Consider the following 14,754-nt stretch of genomic DNA (forward strand, 5'->3'; position numbering starts at 1 on the left):
CAGGGGATACCCTGTTTTCCTACGCTCATTCCTCACCATGGACCAGCTGCTGGCAGGAGGAAATTCCTACCCACCCACCCTGTGATGTCAGTGCATCGGTGATGTTGGGGGTGACACTCTGCTTTTGGGGCAGAATTTTATGGTAAAAACACCCTCAAACCAGAGTTTTGCTCAAAAAGCAGAGTGTCTCCCCCTGGCATCACTGATGCAGGCCCTTTTCACACTTACCAGTGGAAGCCAGAAGGGAGTCGGTATTGTGCTGCCTTGCAGTAATCCGAGACAGGGATGGGAGTTTTCAGACACACGTTTTTTTTTCTGTGATCGAAGCAAGCCATTTCACACTGTTCCGCTTTTATCTTGCTTCCACCAGCGCCAGCCGTTTTCGCCTGCCGGCGCACGATCTCCGGCTTTTTTTGGGGGGGGAGAACGTCGGGCAAAGATCGCTATAGCGCTATAGCGTCGTATCACAACAGCACCACCATAGAGATGGCTAGGCTCTATTGAGATAAGTTACCAAGTTTCAGTGGCGGCGATCTATGGTGATGCTGTTGTGATATGTCACTATAGCGCTATAGCGATTTTAGCCAACGTTCCAAAAAAAAAAAGCCGGAGATCGCGCGCCGGCGGGCGAAAAAGGGCGCGAAAACTGCTCCCGGGTTAGATACTGGACATTTCACACAGCACCCCATAGCGATTTCAACCCGGAAGGAGGGGTTGAAAAGTGGAAGAAGCTGCTCTTTGTTAGTAACGACTCAGGCATGCCTCACTACCGGGACAGCTGCGGGACTGTGTGAAAAGGTGAGAGTATTCCGGTAGCAGCCAGTTACTGAAGCGGGTCTGTCTGAAATGCCAACAGAAACCCGTTATTGTTCAGTAACTGACCAGCTGCCATACCGGAATACTTAGGCTGTGTGAAAAAGATCGCACTGACATCACTTCTGTGTGATGTCAGTGCATTGCATGACATCATGCAACATCCCTGCCCACTCCATGAATACCCCCCCAAACACCCCCACTGGTGTGAAGGAATGACCTGGCAACCCTACTGTGGTTTTAAAAACAGGTGTTCTCTGTGGCTACTGAATGGTCAGCAACCAACCACAGTAGTGATCAAGCTTTGATTTCTTTCAGAAAAAGGAGGGCACTGGGCCCTTTTCAGGGCTTTTTTGGCCTTTGAGAGAGAACTCATTGAGGCCAGGCCTGACACCAACCACTGAGTGATTTCCTGTTACATGACTTTCACCCATGCTTGTCTGCTTGCCACTATTCAATAGCAGCCACCTCATGAAAGCCAGCTAGCATAGCGGTTAGTTTCAGTCCAGGATCTGACAGGATCTTCCAGTGGATTTTTTTTTGAGGGGGAGGGAGGTCAACCCTTGGCACTTACCGTGAGGGGTCCTTCTCCTAAGAGGACAGGAGGACATCTTGGGTGTTTCCCACCGTCCAATCAGGGAGGCAGGAATCTTAAAAAAAACTTCCCCTTCCTGTGGATGTGGGAACCACCCTCCTTCCAGTTCGGGTGACTCCGAGAAGCAGTAAAAAACTCTTGCAACCATCGCTGCTATGACAAAAAAAAAAAAAAAGGGTGAGCTAACTGGTGGTCGGTACAAAAACTCGGCATGAGCCTCCCAAACCGACTGAAATAAACTCGTATAGAAACTGAGAAAAAACAGGTAAACTACAGGTAGCCTGTGTTAAAGAGTAATCAACAGCTGTAGGTGAGACTACAGGAGAAGAAGTTAGATCCAGACACATAAAAGATAGATGCTGCCCGAGGTAGGACGATAGAAGAAGGGGAGGGCAAGATGTCCTCCTGTCCTCTTAGGAGAAGGACCCCTCACGGTAAGTGCCAAGGGTCGTTCTCCCTAAGAGGCGGAGGACATCTTGGGTGCTCCCATAGCAATGTGTCATACAGGGTGGGATCGTCCTACTCAGGCAGCACGTGTTGCAGGATTCGTCTGCCAAAGGCTGCGTCCGCCGATGCATATGCGTTCAACTTATAGTGTTGGATGAAAGTGGAGACAGATGACCACGTAGCTGCCTTGCGCACCTCCTCTATGGAGGCATTCCTGTTGAAGGCAGCATTGGTGGCCGCACTCCTGGTTGAGTGTGCAGTGATCCCTGGTGGTACGTGAAGGTTTAACGCCTTATATGCCTCCGATATACACTGCTTGGTGGAGTAGCTAATTGCTGATTTGGACATCTTCTGTCCCAGTCTAGGAGCCGCTATATTAATGAACATGAAGTCTGATTTTTTGATAGATTCAGTTCTTGTAAGATAGACCTTAATTGCTCTTCGCACGTCTAAGGTATGCCATGTGCACTCCTTGGGATGCTTGGGATCCGGACAGAAGGATGGTAAGTTGATCTCTTGACTCTGATGGAATCTAGAAGAGACCTTCGGTTGGAAGGTAGGGTCCGGATAGAGGATCACCTTGTCCTTGTGGAACACACACAGTTCCCTCTTAACCGATAAGGCCCCGATCTCTGAGACTCTTCTGGCCGATGTTATTGCCACCAGAAAGATGGTCTTCATACGCATGAACTTTAGGGATACAGAACTTAAGGGCTCGAAAGGAGGACCTGTTAGGGCCGAGAGTACCAGGTTCAATCTCCAGGTAGGAAACCGATGTACTTGTGGTGGAGAACTCATGGAGGCTCCTCTAAGGAAGCGTCGAATATGGGGGTGAGATGAGAGGTTCACGCCATCCACCTGCTGGAGAACTGAGGATAAGGCTGCCACCTGACGTTTGAGGGTAGCTGGCTTCAATCCAGAATGGAGACCATCCTGAAGGAACTGCAGGATCTTGGGGACAGAAGGATGCAACGGGTCCACGGCTTTTCTCCGACACCATTTGTGGAAGGCTTTCCAGGACATGTCGTAGATCCGCGTTGTGGAGCTTTTTCTGGATGCTAGGATGGTGTTCGTCACGTCACTTGCATAACCAAGATCTAGGAGAGAGCGCCGTTCAACCTCCAAGCGGTCAACCTCAGCCAGTCTGGATGAGGATGCCACACCGGGCCTGTAACAGCATGTCTGGACAGATTGGTAAGTGAAGCGGTTCCGCTACTGACATCTGTTGGATTGATGAGAACCAGTGACGTCGCGGCCACCAGGGAGCAACCAGAATGACGTCGGCCCTTAGCAGCCTGATCCTTCTGAGCAACCTCGGAATGATCGGGATTGGGGGAAAGGTGTAAAGAAGGCCTTGCGGCCAGGGAGAAGTTAATGCGTCCATGGCCTCTACTTGGTAGTGGTAGTACCTCGTGTAGAATCGAGGAAGCTGGTGGTTCTGAGAAGACGCAAAGAGGTCCAACACCGGCAGGCCGAAGCGTGTCACTATCGTTAAGAAAAGCTTCTTGTTGAGAGACCACTCTCCCGATTGAATGCTCTCCCGGCTGAGCCAGTCCGCCTTGATATTGCAAGTCCCCTTGATATGCTCCGCCCTTATGGACTTTAGATGACTCTCCGCCCATTCGAACAGTTTCACGGCCTCCTTGTGAAGGGAAGTCGACCTGGACCCCCCTTGATTGTTTAAATAAGCCTTGGCAGCGATATTGTCCGTTCGAACCAGGACATGCCTCCCGGTCACCTGGTTCTGAAAGTACAGGAGAGCCAGTCGAATGGCACGGAGTTCCAGAAGGTTGATGGGAAGACTCGCCTCCTCGGTTGTCCACTGGCCCTGGGTAGGTATCTCGTTGAGGATCGCCCCCCAACCTGAAAGGCTGGCATCCGAAAAAAGCTGTATTTCCTTCTCTACGAGGAACGTTCTCCCCTGACGCAGGTTGTGGTCCTTCGTCCACCACAGGAGACTCTCCTTGACCTTCTTGGGAACAGTCAACGGCATAGGGCGCTTCTCCATGATCTGGATCTGATAAGGGCGCAAAAAACATCTGAAGTTGTCTGGTGTGAAAGCGGCCCCATTGAAGCGCCTCTAGATTTGAGACTAGAAGACCCATAAGTCGTGCCAGGGTCTGGAGAGATGACAATGGTTCCTGCACTATCTGGAGCACCAAAGCCTTGGTCCTCAGTATCTTTTCTTCTGGGAGGAAAACAGAGTTCATCCTTGTGTCGATGACCATACCCAGATGTTGTAGCCTCTGGGACGGCTGTAAATGACTCTTGGGAATGTTGATTATGAACCCGTGTTGTTGAAGACAGGATATGGTGTGTATAACGTCCTGCTCCGCACTCTCCCTCGACGAGGATCTTATCAGCGGGTCGTCGAGGTAAGGGTGCACATGCATCCCTCTCTGTCTGAGGATTGCTATCAGGTTCACCAACACCTTGGTGAACACCCGTGGTGCCGTCGCCAGGCCGAAAGGTAAGGCTCTGAATTGGTAGTGAGTCCCATTTACGCAAAAAACGAAGAAACTTGCGATGTGCTGGGAGGATTGGAATGTGCAGATATGCCTCTGTTAGGTCCAGAGAAGACATGTAGTCCTGATGGTGCAGGGACTCCGTTATAGATTTGATGGACTCCATCCTGAAGTGACGGAGGTTGATATATCTGTTTAAAAATTTCAGGTCTAGAATCGCTCTCCAGACCCCGTTTTTCTTGGGCATCATGAAGAAGATGGAATAGACGCCTTGACATCTCTGCAATGGAGGAACAGGTTCTATCGCTGCAATTTCCAGCAAATGTTGAATTGCTTTGAGGGTGATGCTTTTTCGTTCTGGGTTTGAGCGAAGAGGAGACACCAAGTAACGATCCCAAGGTGCCCTTTTGAATTCTATGGGGTAACCCCATGAAACGATTTCCAACGTCCAAGCATCGACCCTCAAGGCCGCCCACGCCTGCTGGAAGTGTAGTAGACGGCCCCCCACTGGAATAGAATTCCAGTCATGCTTTGTTGGGCTTGGGGCCCTTCTCGAATTTGTCGGACCTATCGGGCTGATTCCTCTGGAACCGGGAATTGGAGAAGCCCTTTCGGAAACGCTGTTTGGACTGTCCCCAGGTTGTTCTTCTGAAGTCCTGTTTTGGTTTGGAGAAGCTGGAGGAGGCACGAAAGGAACCAGACCCGAAGCTTCTCTTATCGGAGCGGCGCAGATACTTGGGCATGGCCTTTTTCTTATCCCGTGTTTCCACCAGGATCTTATCCAGGGCGTCTCCAAATAGCTTTTCTCCCTGGAATGGGTATGCTGACACAATGGACTTCGAGTGCACGTCTGCCGGCCAAGCCCGGAGCCATAGCCCCCGCCTTGCTACGGTGCTTGATGCCATTCCTCCAGCGGAGAAAGTGAGGGCATCCAATGAAGCATCCGCTGAAAATTCGGAGGCCCTAAGGAGTCTGCTGGTACCTTCCAGGACCCGTTTATCCAGGTCTGGCAGTAGCTGGGTAAGCCGTCTTATCCAGACGATCGCTGCTCTGGAAACTATAGAGGTGGCCGCAGCTGCCTTGATGGCCAGAGCCATAGCTTCGTGGCTCCTCTTCAAGGCCAAGTCTATCTTTTTGTCCCAGTTGTCTCGCACCGAGCCATGGCCATCCTCAGCTAACAGACCGTGTGACTGTAAGGCTGCGATTGGTGCATCCACCAATGGTACTTGCAGCATATCGTTAGCAAAGGCAGGTAATTCATAGAGCTTCTTGATAGAATTGGGTACCTGTCTGTTGGTACTAGGTTTGGCCCACTCAGATTTCAACTGACACTCAAAGAACGCAGGGAAGGGAAAAACCTTTTCAGAGGATCTGAATCTGGGGAAAAAACTCCGTATTTCCCTTGGGTTTGTTTTTGGGGTTGGCTAGTGGGTGGGGAGACTCCTGCTCCTCGGGTAATGTTTGTAAGTCTAGAGCAGAAGTCACCTTGGCTAAAAGAGGTTGGAACTCTTCTGCCTTGAAAAACCGTGATGAGGGTTCCGGAACTGCAACATCCTCTATCTCCTCATCAGATAAGAATTCACCCTCCTCCCGATCTCCCCCATAGGAATCATGAGAGTGGGTCTCAGAAATGGATCTTTCGCTCTCCATCTGGTCACAGAGCAGAGGTTTCTTTGAAGCCCTATGGTGGCTGGAGCTACCTCTGGACCTCTTTGGAGAAGGTGATCTGGAGGAGGAACTGGACCTGGGGGACCTGGGTCTCCTATGGCCAGATGCCCTGACTGCTGCCCCCACCATCTGCTTTATTGATTCAAGAAACTCAGTAAAAAAAGGAGGGTCCCATAAAGGGTACGTTACCCAAGCCCGACTGGGGCTGGCAGGTCTGCGTGGCTTCCAGCGCAGGTTGGATCACATCTGCGACTGAGTCTCCCGCCAGGATGTTGGCATCGGGACGTTCCTGCGTCTGGAAGCTGCATGGCTGAGGTCTGTCCCCGTTTCGCGCCTTTTTGCGCTCCCCAAGATGGCCGCCGCCAGTGGGGAAGAGCCCTGACGAGGAAGCCTCCTCCGCAGCTGGGGAAGACCAGCGCCGCCTGCGTTCGCCTTTGGGTTTCTCGCCCCTACAGGGCACGTTGCCGGTAGCCGAGGCAAGCTTAGAAGTCATGCCGGCTCCGGAGGCGGGCCTCTCGGTTCCGCGCCAGGCATCAGGAACCAGGTCGTCGTCCATGAACGCGTCTCTTGACCGACGCGTCATTTTACCTCTCCTCTGCGGCTTGAATGCTGTGCGCTCGGCCGCTGCTTGAGTTTAAACAGCCGCGCCGTTTCTGAAGCGCTGAAGAAAGTGGGGGCGGGGGGAAGGAGGCAGAGAAGCTGAGAGGGACTGAAGGACGGATTGAAAGGCAGAAAAAAAGATCTGAGGTAGAATATCAGGAGATGAACAACAAGGTAGGAACTGAGGGGAAAGAAAAAGTATCTTTTTTTTTTTTTTAAGAGATAGGCAAGTAATGAGAAAGGGTAGGAACCTAGCCTAAACGCTGCTACTCCCTGTCGAGGCAGGAAATAAACTGGAAGGAGGGTGGTTCCCACATCCACAGGAAGGGGAAGTTTTTTTAAGATTCCTGCCTCCCTGATTGGACGGTGGGAAACACCCAAGATGTCCTCCGCCTCTTAGGGAGAATTTATTATTTTATTCAGTTCTGATCCATGTTTAAAAAGTGGCCACAGATCCTTCCAGTGTTTCTCTTATCACTTTCAACCTATATGGTAACTGAAACAAACTCTCACTGAGAGAAAACATAAATAAAGGGACTGGTCACGCATAGAGTAAGGGAAGCAAATATAGAGAGGAACCCACCTTCATGTCCAATAACAGATCTTGAGGCTATATGAAAGCTAAGAACTCCTGCCACATTGTCATTGGCCAGAATAACTACCATGACAGTGTCAAAGCTAGGGAGAATACGACTACCACCTTCAGTATAGGTAAGACTGATTATAATGCTTTCATCATCTTCTGGTTCAGAATCATCTAAAATGGTGAGTGTTATCTCCTTCTTTGTTTCACCTGTCAAGAGAAATGGGAGACAACTGAATATAGCAGTGCCACTACATGTTATTCTAGCAGTGGCTCAATCAGATTATTTGGTAGAAAAGGCACTGGAATTAAATAAGGAACTGTGAGTTTCCTGGGGGCAAACACTTATGAAAAGGAACACAGTTCATAATACTCATATAAATTTCCCTTTATTTTATTTTGCTGACTGGAAAGATACCATTATATTTGGATACTGTACAATCATGGGCTACAAACCCATTATTTATGTACTATAACCTTCAAGTAAATGATTATGACATCTCTAGCCCCTCATTCTGAGGCTGTTCCACAGGATGGTTACATGTTCTTTATGCTGTCTCGTAATCTCCCAAATTCCTTACCTTCAGCAAAAACCAAGATCTCCCCTTCACCTATGAAATCCAGATTTGGGCTAGCTGTGCCACCAGTTATGCTCCATTCCACTAAAACTTGTCCCAAGCTACCATCTGTTCTATGTATCATCATCTGCACAGTGTTCAGAGGCCATTCTTGAACTTCTACATAAAGACTATTCTCGGTTGTATTAGGACTGATACCGTAGATCACGAAGACACCAAAGGCATCTCCATTCATTAGTATGACAACTGTAGAGATATTTGGCTGTACTATGGTTGGCTGATTTTCAGCACTAGCAGAGATGTTCATCAGTTCAACTTTTAACAGAGACACAATAAATTTCTCATCAAGTTCAGGAAAATCATCAGGAAGTATGTTAACTGTGAGATTCACAAACTCTGCATGTTCTGCCATTATTATCCACTGCTTCGTAACAGATTCATAGTCACTGTTAGCAACCGCTTGCGTACTGAAGAGTGTGGATACAGAGGTAAGATTTTTCCTGTAGGTCCAGAATCCTGAATTGTTGGTTACTGGACTGCTCAACACTGCTGCCCAAAAGCATGATCCAAAGGCACTGGAAAAGATAAAGACTGAACATGCATGTTCTTTCAGGCACAGAGTTGCACATGTGTATAGCGAATCCCCTGTTAAGGAAACATTCACTTTAATCAGCTGTGTTGGGTCAGGAGTTCCTTGCACAGGTGCTTCATAATAGGACAGTACATCCAAGCCTTGTTCTACTGCGAGAGTCACAACATCAGTTTCAGAAGTGCTGTAGAAAATCTGTAGTTGACCGAATCTTCCACCACTAGAAATTATGATAAGCAAGAAAAACAGTGTTAATTATAAATTTAGAATCTGTGTATATGGAAAAGGAAATATTGCAAAAACAGTTAACGACTAGGGGTGTGCATTCAGTTCGGTCGAATCACCCCTGATTCGGAAGTATACGGCACCGTATACTTCCGAATCTATTTTGAGCCCATTATACAGGAGCTGTTACAGAAGTCCATGGAAAAAGCGGGAAAGGAGCTTCTGCAGCCTCAGGGGAGCTGCTTGCCTCCTTTCCCGCCTTTGGAAGCCTTTTCCCGCCTCTCCCATAGCCTCCCTGGGATCAGGGAGGGAGGCGAATAGGAGCCCCAGCAGCCAATCCAAAGCAAGCATTTGCAAAATGCATTGAAAATGCATGCTTTGCAGGGCTGTTGTGTAGCTGATGGCTGTGCTAATCCCCCAGCCATCAGCAACATTGTTGTTCTTTTGTTTACTTGGGGATTCAAGTAAACAGTGTTCTCTGGCCAATCACAGAGAAGTGCTATTTTTTGAAACTGCTCTGTGTAGGGCCAGAGAACCTTTTTAAGGAGTCTGCCTGGCTGGATTTCATTCCATTGCTGCTGTGTTGGTGTGAGAGAGAGAATGTACTGCGCTGGCCCTTGGCCTCAGCTGCTGCTGCTCTCTCTCAGCCTTGCCTAACTTGCCTGGAGTAGAGAAGACGCCTAAGGTTAGAGTCTTGGGGTTCTTGTTTTTATTTTAGTTAGTAAAAGGACTTTTTAAGACTCAGAGTCCCTTTACTTATCCAGATTTGGGTGGGTGAGTACTGGGTAGCTTATTTGGGGTTAGGGTTGGGGGGTTCTGCTGGGGGTGGAGGCCTGGGGTGGGGGGTTGTCAATTTGCCCATATCTTACTTTAGTGAGAGGACTTTTAAAAGTGCTGTGTCCTTTTACTTTTCCTGATTTGGGTGGCTTTGGGTTAGGGTGAAGGGTTTTTGGAGGGGGGGTTGGTTGGTAAAGTTCCTGCATTGTTAAAAGTCAAGTTTTTTACTGTTTTAAAAGGATTCTGTGTTTGATTTGTTGCTGCTGTGTTGTGCTGCTGTTGTTCCTTTTCTCTTCTGGTTCTTTGGGGAGGGGGGGGGGCTCTTTGGCCTAATATTCATTGTTGTTGCTGCATGTTTTGCATCCTCCTGTCCTATTGTCCCTTTTCCTGGTTCTGGTTTTTTTTTTTTTGGGGGGGGGGGGGTTGCTGACTGATTTGGCCTGAGGTTTTTGTTGAAAAGGTCACTTTTTTAACAGTTGAGTTTGTTGGCCTTTTCTCAGTGATCTGTTTGGATCTATTCACTGTTGCTGTGGGTTTTGCATCCTCCTGTCCTATTGTCCCTTTTCCTGGTTCTGGTTTTTTGGGGGGGTTGGGTTAAAAATTAAGTTTCTTTCTGTCATGTTTTGGGGGTTTTTTAATTACCTCTGGTTGGTGTGGGGGTTGCTGTGTGAGCTGAGTGGGGTGAGTCACTTTCATGTTTTTATAGAGTTATTTTTGGAGTCTGAGTGTGCTTTTGGTTTGGCTAGGGTCACTAAATAGGCTGCCCCACTAATAAGGGTGTTTTTAGGGACTGTGTTTTTTGAAATTTAAAAAAAAATAATCCAGTTTAGGACTTTATTTTCTTTCAAAATTCAACTAAGCCAGATAGGAGTGATTCAAAAAGATTTTAGGTTTCTCATAAAAGGCAGCGTGACTTTTAGTCAGGGCACCTGTTGGTTCAGGGTACAGTGTAGTGAGTTAGGTTTGTAAAAAAAACCCACTCTCAGTTCAGGTTGTGTGAGACTGGCCAAGAGTGACATGAGTGACAGGCAGCAGAAGAAGGGCACTGGGGGCAAGGCCAAGGAGAAGATTAGAGGGGTGGAGGGGAGGGGGAGGACCCAGGTCTCCCCCCAACCTGTGCGTAGGGCCACTCCACAGCCGCCTTCCAGCACTCCGACCTCTGGCCGGAGTGTGATGAAGAAGAAGGCCCGCCTTGGGCCCTTCATCGAGGCTGCTGCTGGGCGCCCCCAGCAGAGGTGCCATTAGGTGCTGGCACTGAGCAGGGGTCTGCTGCTCGGGCAGTCTCTCCTCCAGCTGATGTCGCTCGGCCTCAGCAACCAGAGGAGGGGCAGCAAGAGCAGCCCTCCTTGGAGGGGGGCTTTGGGGACAGTTTTCTGTCAAAAACGAGGAGGGTGCACCCAAGGAGGGTGCAGAGTGTCATGCAGGAGCTGGAGGAGAAGTTGGTTGAGGAGGACCAGCCCCCTTCTTCATTTCCTTCAGGCACCAGCAGTCCTTCAGGGGTTGGCCAGAAGGGGAGGCCGCATGGGGTGGAGGGGGAAGAGATGGAGAAACACGAGGTGCCTCCATCTCCACCCACTTCCCCCCCCCCCGGTGGCTGGCCCCTCCTGCCACCCCGAGACACGATATGTCTGCCCCAAGCACCTCAGAGGAGGTGGCTCTGGACACCCAAGCCGCCAGTCAGTTTGGGCTTCTGTACACCTCCAAAGTCTGGAAGCATTTCTGACTTACAGAGGATCCACGCTATGCGCAGTGCCAGCTGTGCAGGGCCCAGATCAGTCGTGGGTGGGACCCTGCCCACCTGACTCCAGGAGGGATGCGGAACCACCTGCAGAAGCACCACCCGGCGGTGCTTCTTAAGCGGAAGAAGCAGGCTGGTGCTGGGGTGTCCAAGCAGCCAACACCACCCAGCCAGGAGGTCTGTCCCATCGCAACTAGCTCCAGAGCTCTCCAGGAGAGTTCCGTGGCAGTGCAGGGATGCCAGCCATCTCTGCCTGAGATGTTTGGTGGGGGTGACACCTGTGTGCCAAGAGGGGGGATCAGGTACGGCAGGAAGGTGATCACCTGGAACCTTGCCAGGTCGATCGCCCATGGGCTTCCATTTTCAGTGGTCAAGAATCCTGGGGTGCTAGGGTTGCTTGAGTACCTGGCGCCCTGGTACAAGGTTCCTGCTAGAACCACCATTAGGAGGACCATTGTGCCAGCTGTTTTCAGGGCGACCAGATCTGTGGTGAAGGCACATTTGTCCCGTGCTGCCCGTATTCATTTCACCTCAGATATCTGGAGCTCCCAACATGCGTTCGAGGGGTATCTCTCCCTGACTGCGCATTGGTGGCAACCCTGAAAGCTGCAGGGTGGGGGTGGCACTGGCAGTAGTGGCAGGCAGAATCAGGGCCACTAGGCCGGCTATTGCTGGGCCTTGGTGCACGCCGAAGCAGTCGACGCGCCGCACACGGCGGACACTCTCAGAGCCATCCTCTCACGACAGTTAGAGGGCTGGATAGGCAGCGGGGACGTAGCCACGGGCTTCGTGGTGCCTGATGGTGCCCCTAGAATGAGACCCACTGGCCCAATCTTTTTGGGACTTGGGGGTTTGTAGGGGAGAGTCTCCTGCAGGTCCCCTGCAAATGTGGGGGCTCTCCCTCAAACCCCCTCCCCTCCAGGTGGCTTCCAATATACCCTATTTTGCCTTTGATTTCAATGACCATAGGGTATAATGGGGCTGTATATTTGGAAATAGCCGCACATCTACCGTATATGCAGCTATTCCGAGTACCCGTATTTGGAAATATACAGTATTCTGAATTTTTTGGCCCCGTATATTTCCGAATCCGATTAATTCCGAATTTATTTTTTTTTACACTCCCCTATTAAATGACTTCTACAAATATTCAAACACTTCTGGATATTTTAAGCAGTTCAATTTCTACTGCAACATCAAACCAGAAAATTCTGAGGAAACTGAAGAGGCAAAAAGTGACAGGAAAGGGAAAATGATAGGCCAGTATACAGTGGAACAAATGTAGTAAGATTTCTTTAGGCCAGTCATTATCTCCTACCCCAACTGGCTTCAAAGGATGGGTGAGGAATCATATTCTGCCAGAAGCTCATTGGAGAAAATATTTAATGACAAATAATAAAGGGGAAATTGATGGAGATAGTGGAAGAGAAGAATTAGCATCATAACCAGACAAATGATTCATTCTAACTCCATAGGTATACTGATGCTATAAAACTACAGAGTTAATCAGAAGAAGAAGAAGAAGAAGATATTGGATTTATATCCCGCCCTCCACTCCGAAGAGTCTCAGAGCGGCTCACAATCTCCTTTATCTTCCTCCCCCACAACAGACACCCTGTGAGGTGGGTGGGGCTGGAGAGGGCTCTCACAGCAGTTGCCCTTTCAAGGACAACCTCTGCAAGAGCTATGGCTGACCCAAGGCCATGCCAGCAGGTGCAAGTGGAGGAGTGGGGAATCAAACCCGGTTCTCCCAGATAAGAGTCCGCACACTTAACCACTACACCAAACTGGCTCTCCAGTTTGGTGAAATTTATGAAAACTTTGCTTGATACAATGTAGTAACAAGAGGCTGCTTTATAGCAGGATCAAACAGTCCCGTTCATCTAAGAGTAGAATACTGTCCAACAAAGGAACAACTGCCTCTAATAAAAATCCTTAAATTTATGAGTAAAAATCATTGGATCCATCCCCATTTAATAACCAAAGACAAAGAGCATACCATAAGCAATACAGTTTACAGTTTGCAATTAAGATTTGAAAAACACACCTTCTCATCACTGTTATGTTTGCAACTGAGCTTCTATCCAGTGGTTCTTGAACTTGATACATGGAATGATAAAAGCAGACTGTGCCGTATGGTTTGTCATTGGCAGGAATGATAACATTTGCCACTCTATCTGGTCCAATACTACCTCCATTGGAGGCCTGAGTTAATTCCACTCTGATAATCTGAAAATATGTCAGGTAGTTAACCACATAATTTTGTTATGAAAAGAACAACTGAAACCAGGTAATTAATAATTATTGGCAAACACTTCCTAATGCTTATTTTAGATTATTGGCTTGCTCAGAACAAACAGTGTTCAAAATGAAAGCAAGGGACTCAATTCAGCCTTATTTATTTATTTATTCTATGACTTATATCCCACCCTTCCCATAAAAATGGCTCAGGGCGGCTCACAACAAGCAATAAAACAGAGTTTAAATTATTATTACATATATAAACATTTTAAAAAGTCAGAACATTTAAAACCTAAAAACCTTAAAATCTTAACATCAAATCTATACAATATGATTCGCAGAAGTCTAATAAGCTACATTTATTTCCCAGTCAGGTGTAGGCTAGCCGGAAGAGGGTTGTCTTGCAGGCCCTGCGGAACTGAGCAAGGTCCCGCAGGGCCCTCACCTCTTCCGGCAGCTGGTTCCACCATGTAGGGGCCATTATGGAAAAGGCCCTGTCTCTGGTTGTCTTAAGATGGACTTTCTTAAGCCCGGGGATGGTGAGAAGGTTTTGAGTCCCCGACCTCAGTACTCTCTGGGGGACATGTGGGGAGAGACGGTCCTTCAGGTAGGCAGGTCCCAGGCCATATAGGGCTTTAAAGGTAATAACCAGCACCTTATACCGGACTCGGTATGTTATTGGGAGCCAGTGCAGAGCCCGAAGACCCGGCCGAATGTGCCCCCATCTTGGGAGGCGCAATAACAGCCGGGCCGCGGCATTCTGCACCAGCTGCAATTTCCGAGTCCGGCACAGGGGCAGCCCCATGTAGAGGGCATTGCAGTAGTCCAACCTCGAGGTGACCGTAGCATGGATCACTGTTGCTAGGTCGTCGCGATCCAGGAAGGGAGCCAACTGCCTTGCCCGCCTAAGATGAAAGAATGCGGACTTGGCAGTGGTTGCTATCTGAGCCTCCATCTTTAGGGAAGGCTCCAATAGCACCCCCAGGCTCTTGACCTTATCCGCCGCCTTTACAGACAAACACACATGATATATCAAGATAGCTATTAGACAGCTTGGCTACATCCTCATAGTTTTGTGTATCCAAATTTAGACAATCCATATTGATTTTACCTAATCTCTACTGTTACTAGAAGTAAGAAATATGGGAAAGGACCAGCAGAAATAAGAATATAATAATTAGACATAGCACATAGTAGGATTCAAGTTGCATCTTTAATACCAACAAAGTTTTATTCAGAATGTAAGCTTTTGTGTGCTCTAAGTCACTTCATCAGACAAGGAATCAGGTACAGTGAAGTCATACTTTGACATGTTACTGTTTTATTGGTTTATCATGCTCATGTTACCCAGATCAATGGTTTGCTCAGTTTGTTAATTTTACTATGCAGTTAATTTTACTATTCTGTCATGGAATTTTAAATTTGTACCATTTTG

At 48.6% G+C, this 14,754-nt stretch overlaps 1 protein-coding gene across 3 annotated transcripts in view; it reads right to left on the minus strand.

Moving 5' to 3' along the window:
• ADGRV1 (adhesion G protein-coupled receptor V1) overlaps window positions 1–14,754 on the minus strand; it is a 556,327-nt gene that overhangs the window by 451,547 nt on the left and 90,026 nt on the right. For all 3 annotated transcript variants that reach the window (XM_060235701.1, XM_060235702.1, XM_060235700.1), the window contains exons 32-34: window positions 13,126–13,307; window positions 7,753–8,558; window positions 7,172–7,381 (exon numbers count right to left, since the gene is read on the minus strand). In XM_060235701.1, the coding sequence (XP_060091684.1) occupies window positions 7,172–7,381; window positions 7,753–8,558; window positions 13,126–13,307 (1,198 nt within the window). The remainder of the gene's footprint in view (window positions 1–7,171; window positions 7,382–7,752; window positions 8,559–13,125; window positions 13,308–14,754) is intronic.

Source organism: Heteronotia binoei, chromosome 4 (assembly GCF_032191835.1).
Source record: "Heteronotia binoei isolate CCM8104 ecotype False Entrance Well chromosome 4, APGP_CSIRO_Hbin_v1, whole genome shotgun sequence".
NCBI lineage: Eukaryota > Metazoa > Chordata > Lepidosauria > Squamata > Gekkonidae > Heteronotia > Heteronotia binoei.